General features: G+C 37.7%; 1 protein-coding gene across 7 annotated transcripts in view; it reads right to left on the bottom strand.

Moving 5' to 3' along the window:
• The window catches only part of LOC131229406 (uncharacterized), a 115366-nt gene extending 107486 nt beyond the window's left edge, over window positions 1–7880 (bottom strand). For 4 of the 7 annotated variants that reach the window (XM_058225354.1, XM_058225357.1, XM_058225358.1 and 1 more), the window contains exon 1: window positions 7404–7866. In XM_058225354.1, coding sequence (XP_058081337.1) covers window positions 7404–7589 — 186 coding nt within the window. In that variant the 5' untranslated portion in view covers window positions 7590–7866. Of the gene's footprint in view, window positions 1–7403 lie in introns of all 7 variants that reach the window. The other 3 variants (XR_009163311.1, XR_009163310.1, XM_058225355.1) reach the window with 3 other exon arrangements.
• Between the last annotated feature and the right edge of the window lie 7907 nt (window positions 7881–15787).

The raw sequence follows: 15787 nt of genomic DNA, 5'->3' as shown, positions 1-15787 counted from the left end.
TCCTTGGAGATTAGCACTGTCCTTCTAGAATATTTTGGTCCACTAGGTGTTTGCAATTCAAGATGTGCAAAAGTAGTGGCTTGCTTTGAGGGACCAAATTAGTTGTGAGATACAACTTCACTACATTCATTATCACAAGGGATTCCAACCAATGACATCGGAAGGACGAAATCTGGCAGATGCCCCTGAGGAATTGCGTATATCATTGAAGAGCAAGGTTTCGAATACCAGTATTTGATCAGCCAATACAACCATATTGGCCCAGCCCAACACATGAGACAGCTTGAATGGCCATCTAGGAAAAACAGAAGGCGTGTCGACCCATATTGGGCCATCGGCACCAATACAATTATACAAACCATGTATTAACTTGTTACCAGTATGCTTTTAAGGGGCCCTTTTTTCTGATTTGTCCCCCTTTTCTCTCCTCCTTTCTTCATTTAGACGTTATGGAAGAATTAGCAACACACCTTTTACTAGGTTTAGCACGATTCAATGAATCGAAGTGGAGTTGGCATTTTAGGGGTAAAAGAAAAAAGAGGTAACACAGTTCTTTTATTCCTTTTCTTTTCTTTTTTTTTTCTTTTTTTGTTGTATCTCAGCATAATAGCCGGATAGGACCAAACCAAATCCACCAAATCATGCTTGATTTGTGTTGTAATGGGGCCCATTTGGTTTATTTAACTTTTTTTCTGATTTTGACCTTTTTTGCCGATTTTCAGATTTTTTTAATTTTTCAAACATTTGTTAAATGATAGATAATATGTTTTTTAATAGGTAAGTTGTGCTCAAACTGGAGATCTCAATGTTGAAATGTTGAAATGTTGAAATGCACGCATAATCTGTTTGTAGTCTAGACCTGAAGCTTCATGCATAAAATCACTTCTTTTGGGCACATTTTGGAATTTTTGGTCATTTTTAGCCATCCCGAGCCATTTTTGAGACAAATGGTAAACTCTAGATTTTTTTTTCTCAGAATTAGTTTGGGGGATCTCAGTATTTTGAACATGAATCTATTCATGTACAGCATCAATTTCATAATTTTGGACATCTTTTTTATTCATTTTCAGGCCATTTTTTAGAGGAACAGATGATTTTGGTTTCTTCTTAAACTTTCTTTGTGGAACAGGGTAATTTAACTAATTCAAACCTAGATCTATGCATTTACGATATCAACCCCATGAGGATATCATGAATCTTATTAGTATTCATTTGCCCAGTGTTCAGAGTTATTTTTACATGTATCAATGACTTGGGATACGGAAAATGTATTCATATCATCAGTAACACCTCTCAATAATATCGTAGATACCCAAGAATTTATTGCTTTTTGAGGGAAACCTTGGGGAAGCATTAGGAAAATGATGGAATTTCAATGAAACTTTAGGAGATGTTGAAAGAGGCATGATAACACATTTAGAAATCAGAAGTATTCAATGTCTATCTGTCTATGTAGTGTATGCACACACGCACGCACAGACACATGCACACACCATGCACGTGCACGCATATGTGCACCCACCCACATGCAAAAACGCACGCACACACCAACAAAATATGTCTCCATTGTACAAGGGCCACAAAAAAAAAAAATTTAATTAATTAATAAATATGATTTTAATGCGCTAAGTTCTATAATCTATGACTCGATAATTTACAATCTGGGCACATAGGATCAAACATAAAGCAGTGCTTTCTGGACAGAGTTTGAGGCGGCAGAGGTCGAAAAAGTCAACCACACAGCATTTCTATAGATCCACCCAACAAACAACATTCTTGCAAAAGAATGGTCCGAGACACCATTGAACACACGTCCAAAACACAAAAATAAAAAAAGACATTCTTGAGTTCAGCATTTTTCCCCTTTCTCTGAGATTTTTCCATAAATTTTTGTTAAACAAAAATAAAAATCGGCCAATGTGGATCGATACATCTGAAATTTATTTGTAGAATATCACTTTCGGAAGGGTTGATATGCCTCTAGATACCGATATTCAATCAGGACCATACAAAAGAGGCAATCAACTTATTCAAATCTATCGTACTATCATCATGTTGATTAATCATAATATTCCTTGTGATGCAAATTCTAAGGTGGACTTGTAAGCCAAAGAAGGTGCTTTCAAGGTCTCTCCTCGCATTGCCAAGACGTGATAGAGAAGGTGTTTCTCTTGTATTTAGGGTATTATCTTTGTCATGCTTTTGTTTTAACCTTTTTCTTTGTGCTATAGGTCAACCTTGTACATGTTTGTTTCGCTTCCCTTCTTTTGCTTTTTAGTAAAATTTTGCAATATTCATCAAATGAAATAGTAACCCTAATCATACACAACTACTAAAACCTATTATCTCCGATAAAATTGGAGACCAAATCCAAGTAAAACAGTGAATTCATCTCCAATTATATGTTGGGAGTAGAGATGAATTCTTGTAACTGGCAAGTAGACTCCAAACCTTAGATTTATTTATTTTAACAAACAGTCTCAAACCTGGATAGATCTCTTATACACATGATAAAATTAATGTAGAGCTCTTTTTCTTAAGAGTTACTGTAGAACTACTCTATCACCCTATGGAAGAGATATGATGTCGGGAGCTAAACTTGCTCAAAAAATAAATAAATAAAATAAAATAAAAATGCTACAAGCTAATTGCATCATCATATGCCAATCCTGCATTACAAATTCTTTTTAAATTTGTACGTAAGGCCATTTTCAGACATGAGCCCTGCAAAACCTGTATAATGAACATCCATGTAGATGTTCGTAATTTTTTTTAACTACAAAGCTCAACATGGCAATGAACCAAAACATGTACAGATGGTGATTCTTTGGTCCTACTTCTCACTTGCTTCTCCTTGTAATTTCCAAATTAAGAAGCTTTGGCATTTGAAAATTGTTTGTAGTTCTAAACTGATGATTTTGGGGTCGTTTGGATGCCTATAAATTCTTCAAGTTGTAAAGGGTTTATAGGTAATCAGATATGGGGACTGTTTGGATGCCTGCAATTGCTTGTAAAGACTTTACATCCTGTAAAGTCATTACAGCTTTTAGCTACAATTTGAAACCTGGCAAAATGACATGTTTCAGAATACAGGTGATGGGTTTACAGGTCACAGCTAAAAAATTTCAAATCTCTCTACAAGAGGAGTATTGCAGGAGTCTTCTCCATCATCTCCCTCTCCCAAACAACCTGTGCATGTTTGGGTTTCAGTGGGATTGTTGTGACAGATGTTGGAGATTGATTTTAGAGAAGATGGGTTTTGTAACTTTTGTTGGAGAAGAAGAAAGAGAGAATGAGGGGTTGAATCTACGGGGTTAGTAGTGATTTGGAGGAGTTTTCTTCTGCAGGGGATGAGATGAAACATTGGATGAAATGAAAGAGATTTTAGATTAGTAATGAGAAGGTACTTAAAGATTTATAAACTGCCTTCGATGATAGCGTGAGAGACAACGATTGCTCTCCATTTCTAACACAAGACACCATGAAGAACCCTGTGTTACTATGTATCAGGATTTTCAAATGTTCCATGAGAAAAGGGGAAGTTATTTGATCCTCCACCGGAGTATGTTGCTTGGCAGGGACTCACAACTTGTACACATGAAGTACATGATCTCAAACCGTGAAACCCACTGCCAATAAGTCAGGGTCCCAAAATCAGATTTGTTGAGCAATCTTGACCTCTTCATTACGGACGCTTGTTTGTTGAATAGTTTTCAATTTGAGCTATCCAATAAATGTCCCCCAATCTGATGGTTAGCGTAGTTTTTGGTCCATGATACATCTAAGGGACCCATAATATGACAATTTAAGTTGAATCACTGATATGTATATGCCATTTTTTTATTAACATATAAGTACCTAATATCATCCATCTCACTCCATCAAAGTTTCAAAGTTTTTCCCTTGTACTAGGCATATAAATATTTTCTATCTCTAATATATACAACACTTGTGGCCATGGGCAAATTTTTTCACCCAATCAGTTTTTGGGGAGTCTTAAAATTTGAATTGGGCGGCTCAAGTCATAGCTCTGATTCTACGTGATGTTGATGATTGGGCTAATCTTGCCCATAGATCAACTAGCAAATGCCCCTTAGTTTTTTTTGTTTTTTTTTTGGTGGGGGGGTTGCCTCTGTCTTGAGTTGTATAGTTCTCTAGTTTTTGTTTTGTTTCTTTGTTTTTTTTCTCTTTTTGCTTGTATGGTTTTTCTTTTCTGCTGTTTTTGTTGCCTTCCGGCTTTTAATAATATTTACAATCTTCAAAAGCTGAAATATTATTAAGAAGCCCAAAAGGATAAGAAAACAAAACAAGAAAAACTAAAATACAGAAAGAAACAAAAACAAAATCAAAAAAGAAAAGCCTATACAACTATACAACTCGAGCCGGGGGACAGAGGCATGGGGACCTAGGAAGAGGGAGGAACACTAATTTGAATTTTCAATAGGCATTTGAAAGAATTTAAACCAAAGGTAAGAGGGCATTTGAATTAGTGGGCCCACTTTTGTAGCCCACCTAATGCTTGGTTTAATATATGGATCGGCCCTAGCTTTATTAAGATAGGTCGAACCCAATTATCCATCTTAAATGAAACCCTTATATGTCATTTGAAGATTTTATAGGAAGTTACCTCTCCAATTTACAGCATAAAGCCAAACAGGACAGGATGTAAACTCTTTACACCTAAAAAGAGTTTCGGGTGTAAAGTGTTTACAACTTAAAACTTTATAGGCATCCAAAGGACTCGTAAGGTGCAAGTCATCTGCATGTTAGAAAGTGAATGACGTTTTGGGAAAGGGAGTTATCTAATCCCACCTCATGCACTCCTTTCCAAGTGATTAACTAGAGTTCTCATTTTGTAGAAGAGGGGCCCATGGGGCAGATTCAAACCGTTGATATGATCGACCCCACCTTGGATGCCCTATATACCCACAAAAAAAAAAAAAAAAATCTAACAGACAGGAAGATCCTACCCATTGAACCTCTAGTCTTTTTGTTAAATGTGGACCACTATTTTACTTTCTTCCTTTAGGCCACCAATTGAAGGTTTAGAACTTTTTCCATCTATGAGAATATTGGTACATGAGCCATCCAGTGGGTCTCATCGGATCGATAATCTGGAACATTGAACCACGGTACCTACTTGTAGAAACTTGAAAACTAACCAAGCAAACAGTTTGCGTATGCCTTCAGATCAATATTGTATAATACCTCGTATTTTAATATGTTTTAATCAAAAGGAAATTGAATAATTAATACATCTGTGAATGTGATGGCAGAGAGTACAAAAATGAAAACAAGTAAGATACTTCTTATCAGAGTTTTGCCAGCCAACCAGCATGTGTAACATAGCTCCATGAACACCTCCACATGCCAATGTGGCACACGAGTGGTATACACAGACATCCATTAGGTCGTGTAGACACCCCACTTTAGGTTAGCCTAGCTTAGAATAGGAGAATAAAGATTCAATAAAATCCAAGTGGATAGAACCCAGCAGGAGGCGAGTACAAAATTTACAGGCCTGTCCAGGGGCGAGTAACTTTTACTCACCTACTGTTGTGCTGTAGGAGCAGCGATCTTCAGGACACGATATTTCCATCATTTCAAATCAAAGTTTGATGATCTTGAGGTCTATTGTGTAGAATTCGAAAAGTTCTAAAAAATGGCACTGGTATTTCTTAGATCAAATGAATATATTTTGATTTATGGGCCCCACAAGTACACACCATACTTGCCCACCATTGATGGGCCAGGCTAGCATTGTTCCAGGGTCCCCATTTTTTTCTAATTGGATGATCTTGAAGTTGATTGTGAAATACTTTGAAAGATCTATAAGTCCTTGGAAAGCTTTCGTCAAATGGATGTTGGATTTTGAACAATGGGTCCCACAAGAGAGTGTGACTTATTGGGCCCGAGCGAGATGAACCACAACCATGAAATTTCAACTATACTTTGATCATTAGTCACAATTATTCTTGATTTTCTTTACCATCGCCACGGGCATCAAAAAGCTTTCCTATGGTGTATAGATCATGAAATTTGGGCCTCAGAATTGGATGATTTGTGGTTCATTTTGATCATGACGATGAATGGCTATGAAAAGGGTTGTAAGCCTTGCACAGCCACTTCCAAAGGATTCTATGCCTAATCCAATCTTTCTTGTTTATAAGCTTAATTAGTACAAAAATTTATAAGCTTAATTAGTACATAAAACCCCTTTTTAACCTTAAACCAAAGAAGCTCAAGTTAGCTCTCTTGAATGTGCCTAAACCCAAAAAAAAAAAGAATCCAAAAATGGCCAGTTAGGCAGCTTCTAGAGAGATTCCATATTCTCATTAAAAATAAAAATAAATAATAAATAATAAATAATAAATAATAAAAAAAGAGAGAGAGAGAGGCAATGACCATCTTCTCCTTGCATCCAATGGATGAGAATAAACCTCCTAATTTTGGACATACCATTTTAAATGTCAGTCATATTTTCTCATTCTATGGATTTGTTATCTGAGGAGTCTATAAATAAGGGAATTCTCTACAAGGAAAAGACTTTTGGATCTTCAAACTCTTATATACTGAGAACCTAGCTAACAGAGAGAAAAGGGAGTTAGAGACAAAGGACAAAGAGCAATGGAGGAGAATGAATGGTGTTTGAGTGTAAGGGATGAAGGCTCAAAAAATATTATTCCAGCTAGAGTTCTTGCCTCGTTAAGCCAAACACCATCGATTTAAGACAAGTTGCTAAACAATAACCAAAGATCAAAGCCATGAAGACATAGGAGAGATCATCTATACTCATTAGCATTCATCTTGTTTCTATGATCTTTATTTTTTCTTCATTCACAATCTTCTTCTTTTTAATCATTTTTTGGATTAATGCAATGAAATTCATCTAGACTATTTTTTTCATTTTTCTTTTCTTTCTGTGGAGACTGCAATTGCGGGCTTAAGGAGATGCCTAACCCCTTCGCCTTGGGTAACTGGATCCCTTACATAGAGCTCAGGTTAGATCAGTGAAGATTGGAATCACTTTCTTTTCATTTCAGTATAGTTCTAGCTCACTACCGTTCATTCAAGCTAGTGGCAACTCCTAATCGAGGTGATTTCAGCCAAACTGTAGCCGACTTTAAATCGCAATCTCGTAGCTACAGGTGGAACACGGACTGTGTGCAGCAGGAACATGTTGCTTATGAAAAAACGCCATGTGCATGTGGCAGACATAGGACATTCAATGAAAGTAAGATTCCCCCGCAAGAAATGACAATGGCCAGCTTGGATCTCTTATGCATGTGGGATCTATGGAAGCTTAAAGTGGTGAATAGTAAAGGTAACCATCTGGCTCTAGGACTAGAAAATGTTGCTTGGCCCAGCACATTAAGTAGAGAAGGAAGGGAGCAGGGAAGTACTTGAGTTCTGGAGGGAATGGCTGCACTTGCATGAGGACGCAGGGAGTTGTTCCTTCTCCATTGGGATTGAGAAAGAGGCCCAAGCATTCCTTTTCTTACAAAGAGTTGAAGTCGAGGAGAGGGGGACTGAAAACAACACCAACCCCATCCTTGAATTGGCTGCTGCAGTTGGAGTTGAAGCCTCATTCCAAAACCAACCGAATGCTGCTGATGCTGATGCCGGGACGGAAAGAGTTGGGAGTAGTGGATAGCTCTCTTTCTCTCTCAGAAAATCAAAACCCCTTTTTCAACTTCTATCTCTGGCGGTTGGTGTTCCTTCTGCGTTGAGACGTTTCTCTGCCACCACCGCACAGCATGCCACTCACTCTCATCCATCATGCTGGGACATATCGCCGAGATTTTCAAAATATCCCAGTATTCTCGCAAAAAAATTTAATGACGATATATAATCGCGACATCTTTACAAATTTTAGGACTCGTTTGGCATCCATGCTCTTTTCAAATAAGTCCATAAGGGCATGTTTGGGAGCGTAGATTTTGGAACGCCCGCATTCCGAACCCCCTGGATTTGAAATCCTTCCATGGTGTTAGGCACCCCGGATTGATAATCAACTTTAATCCAAAATTAGTTATACATAGTATATTTGGGAGTTTGAATTTAATTATTAAATCAACTTTAATATATACAATCAGTGAATGTATCTAATGTTTGACGCAATAGTTGTAAAAAGCCCGCTGAAATATATACTTTGTTGGAAATGATGCAAGTTCAAGTCTCAGATGGGCCACAAGCAGAAGATCACATCCGAGTGACTAACCAATGACTTTTAATTGTTGATTTACATAGATAATGTTTGGACGGTGTTGATCATTGTTTTAAAGTAATTATAGTGATGCAATTGATAATCTAATTATTTTTTAATATCATTAGTGGGTCATGTGTCCAATAAATTAATAGTATAATGACATATGCAACTCTTTGAAAAAATTTAGATATAATCCAAGCTTTCAACTTGGATTTCAAACCCCCTTTGGGGGAATTTGAAATCACATTTACTTTATGTGGGCAAACAACTAGGGGTTGTAAAATCCCCTTAGATTCCCCCCAAATCCATGGTGCTAAACTATTCTAACCAGCTCTTTTTTTCTAGCTTTGAGTTTAAATAAACTTATAGGAAAATTACATTTTCAAAACCATTAAATAATATTTTATTTTAAAAAAAAAAAAACACTCTTATTTGAAATATGCACATTTAGTGAGAACTTCAGATAAGAGCTTTTTTTTTTTTAAGGAGTAATTGATGTCATTTTTAAAGATTACAACAACTTCATTATAAAAGCAATGTAGCCAAATGTTTTGGTTGACATGTGATGTGGGCCGTCCATCATATCGGCTCACCTTGATGTAAGTTATCCATCACGTGGGGCCCACCATCAATGCTAATTATCTTTTACGTGGGGCTCTCAATGCTCACTACTCATAATGTGAAATCTACATTTGATGTGCCCATCATGTGTTCCCCACCTTCGAAGTGGGTTGTCCATCAATGCAAGGCCTACTTTTGATGACCACCATACGTCGTGTGGGGCACACCTTCTATGTGGATCATCTATCATGTTGGGCTACTTTAGATATAGGTCATCTATCATGCAAGACCCTAAATGTGGACCGTCCATTAGGTGGGGCCTACTTGATACGGAGAATCCATCATGAGGGCCACACTTTGATGTGGGTCATCCATCATGTGAGACCCACTCCATCCATTATGTGGGCCACCTTGATGTGAACCATTCATTATGTGGGGCCCCACAAGTTGTTCATCATGTAGGCCCACTTTTGATGTCAACCGTCCATCATGTGGGCCCACCTTTGATGTCCATTATCCATCATGTGGATCCAACCTTTGATGTGAATCATCCATCAAGTGAGGCTCATTTAACATGGATGATCCATCATGATAGGCCACACTTTAATGTGGGCCATCCATCATGTGGACCCATCTTTGATGTGAATAATGCATTATGTTGGCCTACCTTGATGTGGGTCATTCATCGTGTAAGGGCACCTTCAATATGGGTCGTTCATCATGCAGGCCCACCTTTGATGTCCACTATTCATCATGTGGGACCCACGGACCATCCATCATGTGGGGCCTACTTGATGTGGATAGTCCATCATGCGATGCCACATATTTTAATGTGGGTCATCTATCATATTGGACCCACCTTTGATGTTCACCATCCATCATGTGGGTCCCACCTTTGTTGTGGACCATCCATCATGTGTGGCCCAACCTTCAATATGGGTCGTTCATCATGTGGGCCCACCTTTGATGTCAACCTTTTATCATATGGTTCTACCATAAATGTCCACCATCCATCATGTGGGTCCCACCTTTGGTGTGGGTCATCCAACATATGGGGCCTCCATTTGATGTGATTGTGCATTATATGGGCCACCTTGATTTGGTTCATTCATCATGTGGAGCACCACCTTCAATATGGCTTGTTCACCATGTTGCCTCACCTTAGAAATTATAAACTAAGAGAAGAGGGCAAGATGGCAATTACTTAAAAAGTTTAAGAATAAATTTGTCTAAATCAATATTAAAAAAATATCTACGCACTTCTTAAGCCAAATAAGTTCTAAAAGAAAAAGTTACATCCCCGTCACTTATTTTTTAAGAGCTTTTTTACAGGTTTCTAAAAAAACTAAGCTTTAAAATTAGAGTTTTATCAAAAAAAAACTATTTTCAATATGAGAGTTTCTTTTTTTAGAATAAGTAAATAAGCTCTTATTTGTAGATATGTCAACCGGCCCCCAAGTCTCTTGTGATCATGATTTTTTACTTTAAAATACTCTTATTTAATTTATTTAATTTTACGTTGAACGCTCAGAGGCACAAATTGAGTACTACCCCCACTAGGACCAGCTAGTGGTAGACATCTTGTTTGGGGATTTGTTGAACCCACCATAAGGTATATGTTTTATTCATGCTGTTTATCTAATTTGAAAGATCTTTTTATGCTATGAGCCAAAAAAGGAGGCATATTGAATGCTCAAGTATACCATACCACAATAACCAATGGTGATTTAATTCATACTGCTGAAAACTTATTGGAGGGACATGAGTTTTGGATCAAGCTAATAATTATATTTTACCTTCACACGGGTTGTAAATTTATGAACAAGTTGAATGGAAAATAAACATCACAGTAGACCCTAGGAAGTTTTCAATACTATGAATTCAATCCCCTTCTTATGGTGTGGTCCACATGAAACTTCAATTTGAATCCTTTTTGGGCTCATGATCTAAAATGATAGATGGTTTATCCATGTCGCTTATACATTTTGATAGGGTTTAAGCTATTTCAAGTCTACACGAAATCTTACCTAACTGGCAAGGTAAACACAAATATTAACAACTAAGCAAATCCCCCTGTTTAAACACAAATACTAACAACTTATGTAAATACAACTAAATCTCCTATTTTATAGAAAGTATAAAACAAATACTACTAACCACATTAGCAAGCAAGACTTGTGTGAATAGGTTAGGCATGCAACATTGTCACCCTCTAAAACTCGCCCCTGTCCTCAAGGCCTGAAAATAGGATCGCTCCATGGTTCTCACGTACCCTCTTCACTTGGCATGCTAGGAAATTTCCATTATCAAATCAGAGTCAGATTCTGCTAGCAACAAATCATGGTTTTGGTTCCTCAGTCATAAAAATCTGTATTTGTTTACAAGCGATGGCCTGGTGTAAGGTTTTCATTGCAATAATAACAAAGATCTTGTTTGTGTCTAATCTTCTTCTCTTCGAGTATGATCTTTTTAATAGGACCCCTTGCCACTTTAGGCCATGTTTTTGAGTGGAGTTGTGTGGGTGCAATACTCGACCCTATACTTACAAATCCTCGTGAATCTATTGGCATTGGCATATAACTAGGTGTTGGTCATAAAAACTTTCCCAGGCGTGCAAGCTTCTCCTTCTGGAGACGAGTCATCCTCATTTTCTCCTGCCGAGTAGAGGATTGAAACATCAACACTTTTTGGCCAACTTCATCGCGTAACCCTTAAATGAACTTGCTCATTAGAGCCCGATATGACCATCCTTCAATGCAATTAATAAGGCATTCAATTTTGTCTTCATACCTTTGGACGGTCCCTATAACTTATCGCAACTTTGCCAACACACCATTAAGATTCTAATAATTGGTTGGCCCAAAACTGACCAACATGACCTCTGTCATTCCCCTTTACGAGGTGCCATGGTTCACATGCCTATACCATTGAAACCACGTTAACACAAGTCTATCCATGTGGAACAAGACGGGAGAACCTTCTCATTTCCCGTTGTCCAATGATAGCGAAATAATTGCTCAAAATTGTAGATAAACTCCAGTGGATCATGCCTACCGAAGTGAGGAAAATCAACCCAAGCAAAACACAGTTGAATCCTTATGCCGATGCTAGATTCTCTGATTCCTAAGTGCTCCCCATTGGCTGGGGGAAGCCATAAGATGGGGTGCTCCAGTGTTTGTTGGATCAATTCAAATTTGATATTCATTTGATCTAACACTTTCTCCAAGTGCTCCACATGTTGCGCCATTAGACTTGGCTTCGTCTGCTACCTCTTTGTCATTTCTGGCATGACTCAATAACGGCAACTCTGATGCCAAATGATATGGTCAAAGCCTGTCAAGCTCACGTGAAAGAGGGAGAGGGCATCCTCTTGTGTAAAACACAATTAAAAGGTAAAAATCATTTGATCTAATGCTTCCTTAAAGTGCTCCATTAGACTTGGCTTCGTCTGTTGCATCTGTCTTCACTGGCATGCCCTAAGAAGTGTTTCTCTGATACCTAATGATAGTGTAGACACCCCATAATGAAAATACGACCATGTGGCTTGATAACTTTGGTGGGGCCTCGATTTGAGCAGGTGCACGCGGATAAAATTACCATAGAATGATGACTCTACTGGTGACTAGTGCTAACCATTAGCCAAGGCCCGACCCAAAACTTTGGGTTGTAGACTTTTATAGGATTCTTTTAATTTCTCGTCTTTACTAGTATTATAGCATTCTAGTTCCATATTGGTTCATTTACTTTATAGTGATCATCTAACATTCCAATTTCATACTGGTCCATTTACTTTCCAACTCTCCAATGAATACTAGTCTACTTACTTTCTTGCATTCCAGTGTAAAACTGGTCCCTTTACTTTGTCGTGAGCATCCTTCATTCCAATGCATATTAGTCTTAGTTACATTTATACCTGTACATACCGCACTTTACTTTCTATCATAATTATGAAAAAACAAAACAAAACAAAAGTGAGGGAAAAAAACAAAAAATAGTGTGCAACGAACCAATCTCATAAAACAGCGGATCATTCTGCAACCATTGTGCGAAAAAAAAAAAAAAAAAAACACTTATGAGTCCACAGCCATTCAATGACAACACACATGTATTAGAATTCTATCTGAACTTGCACATCGACAACCACGTCAGTCCAAGGAGACAATCCAATACTTCTCATACAGTCTTCCAAAATGCAAACCACTTAGCCCGTGGCTGCCCTTCAATAGCCGACTTAGCCCTCAGCATGAATAGGTGTTGAGTTTGAAATGTTGCATATTTCCCTCTATTTATTCCTTGGTTTTATGAACATGATATTGCTTAATTGATTTATTTTCACTTATTTTCTTTTACGAGGTGATTTTAAAAGCTTTGGAGAAAATGACGCAAAAAGCGGTGAATTAATGCTCAAAAGATTACCAAAGTAAGGCTTGGAGATTTGGAGGTCAATAATGAAGAATTCACATGCCAAAGATTCAAGAAAACCAAGTGCAAAGGATGAAAAAAAGATTGGAAAAATCGCAAAATCAATAAATATAACAAACTGTTCGGATCGACCTTCGGTCCAACCGAAGTTGCACAAAACAGTCTAGCGATGAATAAATATTTTTCAGAGCTAATTCTATTCAACTAAATCCTAATTCGGTGTGACCGAGGTCAGGTTCGATGCTACTTGAAGGTGAACAGAGAGTTCAGGCGCGAAAAAGAGTTAATTCAATTCGATTGAAAGTTAATTCGGTTCGACCGAAGGTTTAAGATTGGTGCAACCAAAGTCAGTCAGCTACAACCGAAGCATAAGCCGACTACGTAAATTGAGTATATTTCGAAGTTGGTCTGAGCAAAGCTCATAAATAAAGGTCCTTTATGAGTTTCTAAGCACGAATTAGGGTAGAAGGAAGAGGGCAATGTGCTAGAGAACTTTAAGGAGTCTTTCATATTCTTCAGATCCTTCGTTCGAGTTAGTTTTTCATATTTTCTTTTAAGAGTTTAGTTTTAATCATGTTTTTGGTTTGCTAATCTTTTAGCTAGAGTTAAGAGATGAAGCTTGTAGTTTGTTTTAATGTTATTCTTACTTTGATTCAAGTTGTTTGATTTTCATGTTGGATATTTCATAGTTTATGATTTAAATTAAGAAGTATTTTTTAATTTACTTTGATTTATCATCAATTTTGGGCACAATGAATGCTTAAGAACTTCATGAATGCTTTTTCTTCTATTATATGATTATTTAATCTATAGAATTCTCTGATCTTCCATTGACTAAGGGCATAATAGATGCTTTAAACTCTCTACAATCAATTCAATAAGATGGTTATATGTTGAATAATTGCTATAAATGTTCAAAATCTGTTTTAGACCTCTTTATGATGTTTTTACCGCTCCATCATTCAACTGGATATATTAAGACTTCAATTCCAGTTGAAGTATTGATTAAATCAAGTAGGGATGCATTAAGATGACTACAAGTGGATCCTTAGCACTCTAGTTTCCTTAATTTGATAATTTTAATTCACAAAAATATTTCTCTCAATTCTCATATTTAATTTACAACTAGTTTTAATTCTTAAGTGATTTAGAAAATCCCAACACATATAGTCCTTGTGGGTTTGACCTCGGTCTCATCGAGTTATTACTACTTCGCAACCTTGTACTTAGGGTATCAAGTGAACAATAGGCTAGAAAACCTCATGACCAATTTTCTTCAAAGTGGAGCCACCCCGTCAAACCAAAGCATGTTAGCACAACTATCGATTGCTCCAATCAATTTATTGATTCAAAGCCCGACTTTATATCTACTCAGTCCATCCATTTTACTAGATTAATTTAGCAAATGAGTTAGAAAATGAGCCAAATCCAAAGCTCATGAGGCCCACACCATCCTTCGTAGGGTACTCATTAATGTTTATTTATCATCAAACCTATTCGTAAGGTCACATAAACCTGTTCATAAGGTCACATAAGCATAGCTAAGGGAAAACACAAATATCAGCTTGATCCAAGACTTACAGAACCCAAGAAGTTTTTAACCATAGGTGTTCAATTCCCACTGTTTCCCGTGGTGTTATCAACTTGAGCCTCTGATTTGCCTCATTTTTTAGCTCATGCCCAAAATCAGTGGGCATAACATATGGACGGCATGGATAAACAATATAGATAACAGTGGGCCCCACATTTCCCCATCCTTCCTCAGTTTGGGCACTAAAAAGGCATGCCCTGAACCCTAAACCTCAACATTAATAATAATTTTGGAATTAGGGGTATCAATGGGCCGGGCTCGGGCTTGAAAAATCAGAATTTTAAATAGACCTGGCCCAACGGCCTGACCTGAAACAGTTCAAAATCCGGGCCAACATCTACCAACCGGTTGACACCCCTATTTGGAATTACATAAATAATTATTAAGTATTTAGAAGAGTGAATTAAAAACAAATAGCCCCCGATGAACGAACGGCGCGGATAAAACCCCACACATCACGGTGCGCCCACAGAGCCCCCACCTAGACAGATTTCAGTGGAGGCGTGGGCAGCACGTAATCTGCTTCGTCGGTGGTCTTGCACTAGACATCGAGTGAGCGAGTGTCTTTGAGTTTTTAAAAGGGAAATTGATGGTACTGACCTCAAAGTTTGGGCCAATTACCTAGAAAGCTATGACATTCCATATATCCTAAGAGTGGCCTTCTGACAACATTTGAAGATTGTTTTGGACGAAAATGCGCTTGTCCTTGGTTCAGGAGTTGTACGGTCCTAGAGTGAAGTAGAAGTCACCTGCTGCTCCAATGCCTAAGAAAGCGACGGATCGGCTACTCCCCCTGCCACCAGCCAATGGCTGGTGCTCGGTGGTCATTGAGACCCACCTCCATGTATGTGTTTCATCCATGTCGTCCATATATTTTTCCAGATCATTTTATGGTATGAGACCAAAAATGAGCTATATCCCAATCGCAAGTGGACCACATTACAGGAAATAGTATTGAATGAGCGTCGTAGACCATTAAAATGATCCCTCTCATTTTTTAGATC

The sequence above is a fragment of the Magnolia sinica genome, chromosome 16, assembly GCF_029962835.1.
Source record: "Magnolia sinica isolate HGM2019 chromosome 16, MsV1, whole genome shotgun sequence".
Classification (NCBI taxonomy): domain Eukaryota; kingdom Viridiplantae; phylum Streptophyta; class Magnoliopsida; order Magnoliales; family Magnoliaceae; genus Magnolia; species Magnolia sinica.
This window is presented reverse-complemented; position numbering and strand designations above follow the sequence as displayed.